Source organism: Musca vetustissima, unplaced genomic scaffold (assembly GCF_032173495.1).
Source record: "Musca vetustissima isolate MV318-11 ecotype Yass unplaced genomic scaffold, APGP_CSIRO_Mvet_v1 utg876, whole genome shotgun sequence".
In the NCBI taxonomy this organism is placed as follows: Eukaryota; Metazoa; Arthropoda; class Insecta; order Diptera; family Muscidae; genus Musca; species Musca vetustissima.
In genome coordinates, this window is record NW_026876954.1 from 24,241 (window position 1) to 35,733 (window position 11,493).

Sequence of the window (11,493 nt, forward strand, 5' to 3'; positions counted from 1 at the left end):
TCCAGCTGATGGCGAAGGGTATAAATTAACAATGTATTTACTCGCATATATTTTTCTCTAACAATTAACTTATCTCTAATTAATTTCATTTGAATTCTCTACAATTTCAGAAGCAATATTGAAAAAGGAGCCATCCCGGCATTCTTTAGATGTGACTCCCTGAAGAACCATCGATTATAACAACTCAATTGGAAGTACCAGTCTTTAAAAATGCTGTAAGTCCCCTTAAATATTTATTTGTGTTACCATTCTCAGAATGCATTCATTAAGAACCATCACTTGTATATAGATTCTCACGTAGCACTTTATCCATTAACAATTTCCACGTTTTCTGTTCCTAATAAAACCACAAAAAACAAAAAACATCTAAAGATAAACGACATAACCTCCATACATCCATCCTACACCAAATAAAAAACAAACAGGAGACAAATTCTATTGAAAAATCATCAAGAAGCCCAGACAATGGCCGATAGTCGGGAACGAATACGTGGACCCTCCAGGGATGGTCGGGAGTTTTTGACAAGTCCACGTCAAGTACTGCGACGTTTAATGTTATTATCCGAGGGACGTCAATATCGTGAAGCTGCTGGCGTTGTTGGCCGTTTAGGACCATCGGTGTTGAGATCGGTTATTGCCGAACTGCCAATTGATTTGTTGCTGGAACATTTGCCGCATAGCGCCTATCTGTTGGAGTCATTCTTTTCGAGGTGAGTAAAATAATGCGTTATTAAAGTACTTACAAATAATAGGAAATTATGTATATTTTCAGACTAATCACAGTCAATCCCTCACCAAAACCTGATGTACCCACTGAAGCCGTCCTCTGGCAGTTGGTAAAACTTTTCTCCAATCCCCATGACCCGGGTTTGAAACAACGTTGTGTAACTCTGCTACAATCATTGGTGCAATATGAACCGAATTTACGGCATACCATACGAGAGACCCGCAAAAACTTCAACGATGCTGTTCAAGGTTTGGGTATTCATGGACTTACCACAGATTCGTCAGGACAATTGATATCCCTACATATTGCACTGAAAACAGAACTACAACGGCACATCGACACCTACAAAGTTGCCCTACACAAACTGGAGGAGTTAAGTGCTATCACCATCAATCAAGATCCTGCTCACTCCTCCCATCAACGTCTCTTGGCCATTAACTATGGCGATATTCAGCAGCGTTTGATTGATAATAAAACCATTCTCACCCTACTCGATAAACCTGCTCTCAAACAATTAGCTAGTCTTATTGAAAATCTTGCCCAACGTGTTGAGAACGACAAGGAGGTACTTAAGGCAGTCGGGCAAGTGAAGAGAGTGGATATGCAGGCGAATCTGGAAAAACGACCAGCTGCTGGGCTACTTATGAATTTTGCCCGTGGCTGTGAAGTTGTTCTGCAGATGATGGGACCAGAAAGTTTAAGCAGTCCCAACAACACACCAAGCATTGGTTCACCGGCTGGTGGCAGTAACAGCAGTTGCAGTGATGGCTATCATTCTGATGATTCAGCTAATGAAGAAATTAGGTGAGTTCGCCACACAACTATTTGAAGTACAGAAATCACTCTCACTTCTAGGTAACTCCTCCATGTTGTGGCTATGTTTGGGAATTTTTGTTTCTTTTCAACAAAACACTTTCTCAAATTGAACTAAACAAGCCAATCGCCTAAGGTGTTTGAGATTACCTTCAACTAAGTTATTGTTTTGTTTTACCTATGACTGATTTCAATTGATGTTTTCATTTTTTTGTCTTTGGTTCTCTATTTTTGGTTTTGTTTTTAGCGGCATGGTATCACAGTATCGTTTGTTGTATCTAGAAAATAGGACAGATACGTTGGAGGCATTGGACAGTTTACCCCAGCTAAAACACGTTCACAATTTGAAAGCAAAAATCTTATTTTCAATAATAGTGGTAAGTACTCGTATCCAGAAATTGTATTTATTCGTTTGTAGTAATGTTTCTATTTTCAAAATCGTGATGAAATGCGTGGTAAAATCATTTGACTAGATTTCACCTGAAGCGAAACGATTTTGATTGATTTGACACACCTAGGCTAAAATACCATTTTGTACAACAATATATTTCGAAATTAGCAATAGAATCGGATCGAAAACTGAAATGAATATTAGTTTAAATATGTATACGAAAAAGTATATGGACCAGCAGTGCAATAAAGCGGGGGCCATGAGTTTGCATTTTTTAAACATATAAGAGTCATAAAACGCAGATTTTTTTTTTTGAGGGCTATCAAAGTCCCATTATAAAAATATTTTTCTTGTACTATCATTAATGCTTGATCACAAGTTTGATTTTTTTAAAGATACATTTAAACTTCCTTCAACGCGGATTATTAAATAGATTGTGTATTGTGGAGATCATTACTTTGCGTTAATTTTTTTAATAATAAGTTCCTGCTTTAAGAACTTATTTTTTTTAATATTTTCTTATTTATAAATTTGTTGACCTGTTTTCAACGGTTTTTTTAAATGGTTTGTCTTAGTTAGGTACTGTACGGCTATGATTTTTTTTTAAATTTATCTAGTTCTTTCAGTTGTGTAATTAAATATTTTCTGTAGTGTTGGCGGTTTATTTGGGATACCATTTGTATTTTGTTTTTTCAAAATAGTCAGGCTTAATCCCAGTTTGTTGTTTTTTATAAAAAACAACTATTTATTGGTGGGGAATTTGTAAATGTCTTGTTAACCTCGAAGTGAGGCTCCAGCGAAATTCTCATGCAGTTTATTTCGTTGGTCAGCTATGACTTTTGGGTATGAAAGGTTTTTGTATGAAAGCAATAAATAGCTTCTGAGGAGAATATCCCAACAGAAACTAAGGGAACTGATTAGGATGGCGTGATCCGAATAATAAATAGTTGTTTTTTTTATAAAAACATCAAAGTGAGATTCAGCCTGACTATTTGGCAAAAATTAAATATTTGCACTTAACCCTTTGTAAGCACGTTTTATGGACTTTTACTCACATTATATAAAGCTTGTTTCTTAAAAAAACTACTGTGATCTTACAATGTTTTCAAGACAGCATGAACAATAATTTAAATCTGGCATGATTCCAGCAAAGGAACCAATCTATAGGACATTAAGAATAAATTTTATCGTGATGTTCGCCCTACCTGAAACAGATGCTACAATGTGGATTTCAAAAAATAATTTCAGCAGTTTTTCTTCAATAATTTTTCTTCTCTTGTAGTTGTTGTATTGTCGATAACAAATAATACGACGGATGGATCAATGGATCCATTCTGCTTATGCGTTTAGCATTGACATTTTTAATTCGGTATTTATATATATTTAGAAATATAATTTTCCGTTTTCCCGGGAAATAATATCGGGAAACCCCGGGAATATCGAAGTCAAAAAATTGGGAAATCCCGGGTATACCCGGACGGGATCTCATATAAAGATATCATCCATTTTCGGAATTTTGAAGGTTTTAATCGCACTTTCCAATCGAAATGGCTATCAATTGGAATTCCGGTTTATTGGTGGGTTAAAACCTCTTGACCTCTTGATTGGCATAGCCTCAATATATAGAGCCCGCCAAATTTTGTGTATTTGTATGATGTTATGTATTTTATGTTAAAAATGTACTCCAATAAGTAAAAAAGCCTCAGTTAATGTTCCCGACAGCTATATACCCTTAGTGTATGGTTTTCAGAGGTCTGCGAATAATAAAACACAGGTTTTTATCATAGAGTTGACCATCTTTGGGGAGATACCAGAAGAGGTTGCTCTATAGACCCCATCTTTGTATTTAGATTAGTAAAGTTTGGATCAAAACAGACATTCTATTATGTTGATCATGATCTATGAATATTCCGCTCCATATGAGATTTGCAAGTTTTGAAAATGTTGGCAGAGGAAGTGTGTACCCATAAGTCTCATATCCCAACAATATACAGGCATGCTTACATTTTAGGTTGTGCAAAGTTTAAAATTGTATGTATGGGAGGTATTAGAAGGAGTGAAACGGGATGATGGACTAACTTTAATAAAGTTTGAAAGAAATATTACAATGTGCATATTTGGCATCAAATCGGACAAATCGATACCATTGTTATTAAATTAACAAAATTTCGATATTTTGACCCATTGTGGGGAAAGTACCAGAAGGACTGGATTGATGTGTCCCATCTTTGAATTCGATCTAGGCAAGGAAACATATTAAGGTGTGCAAAGTTTGGTTGAAATTAAATATTCCGTTCGCTATATATGAGATTTACACATTTTCAAATTTATAACCATTTGTGGGGGTAGGTAACAGAAAGAGGTGACCGATAAGTCCCATCTACCAACAATAGTTTAAAAATCTATTTTGATCCGATGCTCTGTTCGCATCATATCATAAAATACATTTTTAGCTCAATTTTGACAATTTTGTAGAGGGATACCAGAAGGAGTGGACCGATTTTCTCCATTATCTAACTTAATGTGAGTCTAAAAGAAATTTTACGATGTGCACAATTTAGATCAAATCGGACATTCTTTTGGCCTTATATTGGATTTATAAATATTGACAACGTTGAGGTTTTGTTCTAGAGGTATCGTAGATATTTCTATATTGTCCACAAGTATATACCATGGTATTAATTGTTGCATGGAGGAGAATATAAAATGTGAAGTCCGCCCAAGGTTTTACTTGTTTAGGCGGTAATTTAAAAAAAAATATTATTTTTATACCCTAAGCCTTATGTCTAATGATATATACACTATGATACAGTGAAAATGTGTCTCATAGAAATATTGGTTTTAGACTTTTTTTGACCAAATCCGTTTCACAAAATTTGGCGGTATCTTGTGGCACCTCCCCCACAAAGGGTCATCATTTTCAAAATTAATAAAACTATTATCAGGCGAATGGAATGTCCCATTTAAACCAACCTCTGCACAACATATTATCTTTCAAACCTAGATCAAGTTCGAAGATGAGACCCATTGGTCCACTCTTTCTGGTACTACAACCCCCACCCCCCCAACATCAGGTGAATTGAATGTCCGATTTGAACCAAACTCTGCACAACCTATTACCTTTACGAAGCCTAGAGCAAGTCCGAAGTTGAGACACGTCTGTCCTCTTCTCTGGTACCACCCAAAAAAGGATCAATATTATATCGACTTGCACATTTTATTTGAATAACAGAATTGATCAATTTAAATCTGAAACTTCTTTGATAAAAACATATACCTTATATGAATCGAAAAATAAAACTGTGTGTAACTCCGAAGACCTTCTCCGCAAACCATAGGGTGAGGGTAGCAACGCCGACTGACACTTTTTTACTTGTTTATCTTGAAATCACGATGAATATCGTATAATAGCTTTGAAATTTTGCATATATACTGCTCCACTTATTGATGTAGTTTCATTTTGATACTTTGGAGGTCGTAGTCGCAATTCCAAATGAATGGTAGATGAAGAACTTATTTTAAAATATGCCTATTATATGTTCGCGTTTCGTCTTAGAGGCTCTGCCCTATTTTAAGTATTTTCAGGATAATTTTTCTAACGAGGATATAATTTTCCTAACTTCGTATTTTTAAATTTAAAATGTAGATCCTTATTTTGATCTTACCTCAATACAATGTTACCGCATCATTTTAATAATTTTTAAAGTCATATGCCTCTCAGCGCATTTTTGCATAGCCCTAGGCACATTTTCCAACCAAACTGGATACTAATTGGCATTTTGGGTGTTTAAATACTTTTTGTTTTCACCTATATAACCCTCACTTAAATTGGTAATTCGTTCTATTAGTGGAAAAAAGACCTCCCTGGCAGATAATTTACAATGTAGATCCATGCTTTATGCCATATGTGGGTCACAACCGATTTTATGTTTTTTGATTGCCTACCTTATGGTAATTTCGTTTCGGATGAATTTAAAGAATTACTTGCTTTATGCAGTCATCGCGCAATGTGTACAGATTTCATCCACTATGTGGTATAGGCCCAATATAGGGGTACGATTCTATCAGAATTCTTCGATATGTTGGGTATGAAATGAACTATCGGTTTTGAAGACTTCCACTGGAATTTACCCTTAATTCGTCACTGGCCATGATTATTTAAGTCATTGCGGACGGAGTCAATCACATCCACATGAATGACCCAACAAAACACGTCTTTCCAAAGCATGTTTGAAAATAATGTTGCCTCATAAGAAATATGAAAATTAAGAGTTTCAAGAGCTGCGAAATAATGATCCAAGATCAACCTTTTGATGATCATTAACATGTAGCAGGTCAAATATTGGTCTGTACATTTAGTGTGAAATATTATAAAATCGTCATACTATGGGTTATATGTTTACTGCGGAAAGGAATAGTCCGGAGATGTTGTAGTGTTTATGATCTTGAAATTAATATCAATTATGTTGTACTCGTATGTAGAAGGCTCTTTCCGATATTACTTTGCTTACTGGGGTTTAAAGATTTTTCCATGTGAGAATTTCTAAACATAAACCTTTCGTTTTTGAGGGTTTTTTGCACCGAATAAAATTCAAAACTGTTCAATATTCATAATTAAGGCTACATGTTATGTTAGCTAGACTATTAAATTTTATTATTTCAAATTACAAGACAGGATATTTCATTAATAAAATTTTAAAAATTACACGGACACACCTTCATTTGTAGCAAATTTTATATGCCTCTATTACAGTGTGATAATATATAACTAAATGTATATTCCTCTCAATAGCCTCCTATTAAAGTTGATAATTAATAGTCACATTCAAAATGATAAATGCTGTTACAGTTTTTTTGCCTTTTCTCAATAAAACTTTCGTTTTCTAACTTGAAACTTATTCAATCTTGTTGATGGACAGGATCGCACTTTTCATCAAAACCAAAATCCCCACTTGCAATGCAACATTCGAAGTATTTCATCATTTGCAAATTTACACACAAAAAGCCAATGGCTAATTGAAAGTCAAATTACCAGTTTTTATAGAAAAAATAAGTTATTGCACCGTCAAGTTGATAATTTAAAGTTAGTCGATCAACTTGGTTATCATTTGAAAGAAAGATAAAAAACCAAAACTTGTCATTAAACTTCAAAATGGAGTAGTTATTTGAAAGACAGCATCAATTTATTTTCATCCACTATCTAAATAGTTATATTTATAAAAGTATTTAAGATATGGTTATAACAATGTTGTTATGATTTTTTCTTTTAAATGCAATTATTTAATGTTGTTGTTTTCATTTTTAGCTTTCATTTCGTTTGTGCCACGGCATGCGAGAACGCAAAGTTATGGAAGTGCGACGCACCCTCAATTGCCCACTGGATAGTACAAATGAAATAACTTTGGCCCTGGATCGATCTATACGCCAACATTTACATGATACCATTGATACGTTTCCATTGGGTGAAATCGAAAGATCTGTTTTTAATCAGGTAAGGTGTGAAGTGAACTATAATTTGGATTTTTATTTATTGATGTAATTGTTCTCCAATTATAGGTGTTATCAACGTTACATGAATATTCATGTTTGGAATCATGTCCACCACTAATGCACTTTGTTAGTGCTTGTGTTCGTCTAGCCTGGAAAATGGTTAATCAAAAGGTGCCCTATTATTTGGATAATGATTTTAATTTGGGTAAGTATGAAGAAATAAATTATGTAGAAAATAATTTTATTATACTTAATAATAGATTACAAGTATGGTTATAATTAATATTAAACTCACATTCATATTTTTGTACAAAATTCATACACATTTGTAAATACTTCCAATGACCATAATCTTTCCAAAGAATATGATAACATAAATCCGTGATACTCCAAAACACTACCATTGTACTTTAACACTAGATTTACAGATATTGAGTATATACCTACATTCACGGAAGTGAACCAATTTGACTAATACCAGAAAATTTTAGTTTGTTCGTGAAGAAAACGTTTTCAATTCTATTTAAACAAAATATTCATTATCCCAAAACTCATAGAAAGCGTTTTTACATATAAACTTAATTTTTATACACTCAGCCTTATGGCTGAAGTGTCTGTCCAGCCGGTTGATGCAAGCGATAACTCTCGAAAGAAGTTTAAGATTTAATCCAAACGTTGCACATAGAATTATTTCCTCCAATGCTAAATCTTATTCAAAAATGGATAATGTCAGACCTTCCTGTCCTGTTACCTTCCCTACAAATGGTCAACATTTTGCTAAAAAATTAAATGTTAATATCCTGTGAAAGGATTGTCCCTTTTTGATAAAAACTTTGTTTACCTAATATTTGTATTATAAGGTGGAAATTCGAAGGTGGGAATTATTGGTCCACTCCTTCTGCCTTCTCTTCCACAAAGGGTCCATAAGTTGAAAATGTTTAAATATCTTACAATGGAGTATCCGATTTTGTAAAGTCTCTCCACATCGTAATATATGTGATCCATTTCTCATTTACAGCCACCATCCGTTTAAGAAATGGGCCTATCTCATTGCGTTTGGCCAAGACATCGCAGATGGAAATTCGATCCATCCTATTTTTTTTGTTAATTGGTTGGGCAACCAATCATCGACTTTTTTAATCCAGCTTTGTGTAAATGGTTTAAAATAGTTTTATGGTCGATTTATAGCTCCTCGGCGATGTTACGACTGCTAACATGCCGATAAACTTCGATCATTTATCCGATTTTATCGACATTTTCGACGACCGGCCTAATGGATTTCTTTTTCCCCAAACTAATATTAAGGGCATGTAATTCAATCAAATTTATTATGATTGTAATTTGAAGCCATCCAGCCTATTAAAGATAAATTACAATAAATTTTCGTTTGCCGAAGAAACGAGGACGTAAGGAAAATGATGTTCACGTCATGTAAGAAGTAATTTGAGACAAGATAATAGATCTGCTATCGATGGATCTAATCGCAAACTTTATTCGCTTCATATAAAATTTAACAATTTTCAAAATGTTAAGAATTTGTGGGGGTGTACGATGTATCACATATTCAGACTTCATTTAGCTTTAGGAAAAATATTTTGCTGAGCAATTTTTAATATAAAACTACAAATACCCAATAAAATAATAAAACCAGTGAGCGGAGCAGTATATTCGAACGGGGCCGACCATATGATACCCTACACAACTACCACTGAAGTCTAAGTTTTTGCGGTTCTATATTCCGAGCCAGCGAAATATTTGGCGATATTTGATTCGACTCTCTTGACCGATTATTGGTTAACAATTCCACTTTATAACCCTGACATTTTTTCCAAATATGAATTCCCATAGGTGAATATTTCCCAATAAAAAATCTAAATATTATTTCAACATAACCGGAAATTATAGGCGTCGTCCTTGACCATAACCGGAAGTTCATGTCAAATTTCAAAGCGATAAGTGCGACATTTTCGCCCTCTAGTGGGGTAATATCATAACACATAGACTCCTTTAAATATTTATGTATAATATAACAATATAATTGGTATCACTTTAAAGGTCGACAACTCTTCTAGCATATACTGTCCACTTCTATTTCCTTCAGGAATAAATATATACGCCCCAGAAAACCTCTTTTGTAATTTTTCACCCAAAATTTGGTTCCATTTGACCCGCTACATATTGACCGGTCTTTATCGAAACAGGCATGCATATTCTTTGGCCCTATCCCCTTCTAAGTGTAAAATTTTGGAATGTTTGGGGCATAATATCACATATCGATTCATCGATGAGACAATGTTTTTCGGGTTAATGGTAATTAAGTCTGAGCATATAAAAACTTCATCTATTGGATGGCCCCGTTTTGAGGGCTATGCCTAAATATGGATCCAATATAAAAAGCCTGTTCTTGTCAACACATTACACATATTGAACATTTTCTGCCAAGAAGTGTTATGAAAACCCATCAAATGGATAGGTAAAAATACTGCGGGAACTTTATAGGAAACTACGTCAAAACATGGACCCTTATTAAAAAATATGATAATAATATCTAAATTAGCAAAAAGTAGACCTACACCCAATAGTGGGCATATATATCCCATTTACAATTGTCAGAACCAATAACAATTAAATATATCGACCTCTATAGTGATTCATACAGACAGGCGTATATGGATAATTCGAAATAGAAAAGTCTGATTAAAGATAAACTACAACTGGAAATCTCAACAACTCCTAATATATAGCCGATTTATTGTGTCAAACATCAACCAACAACAGAAGTGGTTCTCAAACTTTAAACGCGTTTTTCTTTGAAACTCTATATTCTGAATATACATATCTATCGTATAAACTAGGATTAATGTAAGCAATCAAGATATTCCTTATATTGTAACATGGTTTGTGGGCAATAATAGGAAATTTTCCAAAAAATTTATTTCATAAATAATAACCATAGTTCACACCAGAACCATTCATCTACTCATTCGAATGCCGTTGGAATTTTTGGATTCGGAAGTTCCAGTGGTCGGAAATAATGTCAGCACACTTCTATAATTTGTAAGAGGTTGCAATCCGAATATTTAGTGAAATTTACTACCATTCACCCTATATGATTGTTCGATTGAGACGAAATTTTGCACCGCATAGGGAACTATATCTAGAATAGCGTTACTAAGTTGTGTATAACTCCATTCAGATTTAAATGTAGCTCCCATATACAAAGTGCCAAAATAAACCTAATATAAAGTGTGTTACAATGTGTTGGAATCGGTTAAGATTTAGATACAGTTCCCATGTAATTTTGCCCGATTTTATTTGAATTGCACCAATTTCCAGCCTGTGTCCGATTGAGACGAATTTTTGCATAGCCTAACGAATTAAGTCTAAAATGACGTTTGTATTACGATTTGTTGAAATCGGTTAAGATTTTACAGGAAAATGTTCACATATGGGGACTAGGCCTGACCGTTGACCAACATTGATAATTTTTAATAAGAACTATATGCCATCTGATGAGTGGCTACACCAAAGCGTGGACCTATACCTTTTTCGTTTGAAGATTTTATATTCAATGAGAAGGCAAAATAATAAAATTTATTTTTTCGTTTTACCATGTAAAATTATTACTTCGAAAGGTTACAAATGACATTCTGGTGGAGGTTATACAAAATTAATAAGTTTTATCATCTTATATAATAAGATAGTTATCTAAGTACTTTTTAAGAACAAATTTAAATCTCTCTCACGTCATTTATCCCTTTCGAAAAATAACAGGTTTCCTACGCCCCGAAAAACATGAACGCCATGCCCAAGCCGATCGACGTTCGGACTTAATAAAAGCCTTCCTGTGGCCAGCGCTAATGCAAAACAACCACTGTGTGTTCAAAGCGATTGTGGTGACTTAGTAAACGATGCATTTTTTCCATTATAGAATAAAAATTCATACAGATAAGTTTTATTAAAATAAGTTCTAGATTTTGTACATATTCGTAGTAATATTATAATTTTATAAAAATAATAAAAATTGTGTATAATTACAATAATAAATAAATTAAAAATATATATTACATAA

At 33.8% G+C, this 11,493-nt stretch overlaps 1 protein-coding gene across 1 annotated transcript; it reads left to right on the forward strand.

Annotated features, from left to right (window-relative positions):
- Window positions 1–425: 425 nt before the first annotated feature.
- Window positions 426–11,326, forward strand: LOC133321494 (uncharacterized). The gene is made up of 6 exons (XM_061530584.1): window positions 426–710; window positions 773–1,531; window positions 1,788–1,917; window positions 7,237–7,422; window positions 7,488–7,626; window positions 11,196–11,326. The coding sequence occupies exons 1-6, from the start codon at window positions 466–468 to the stop codon at window positions 11,324–11,326; spliced, it is 1,590 nt and encodes a 529-aa protein (XP_061386568.1). The 5' UTR covers window positions 426–465.
- Window positions 11,327–11,493: the final 167 nt, after the last annotated feature.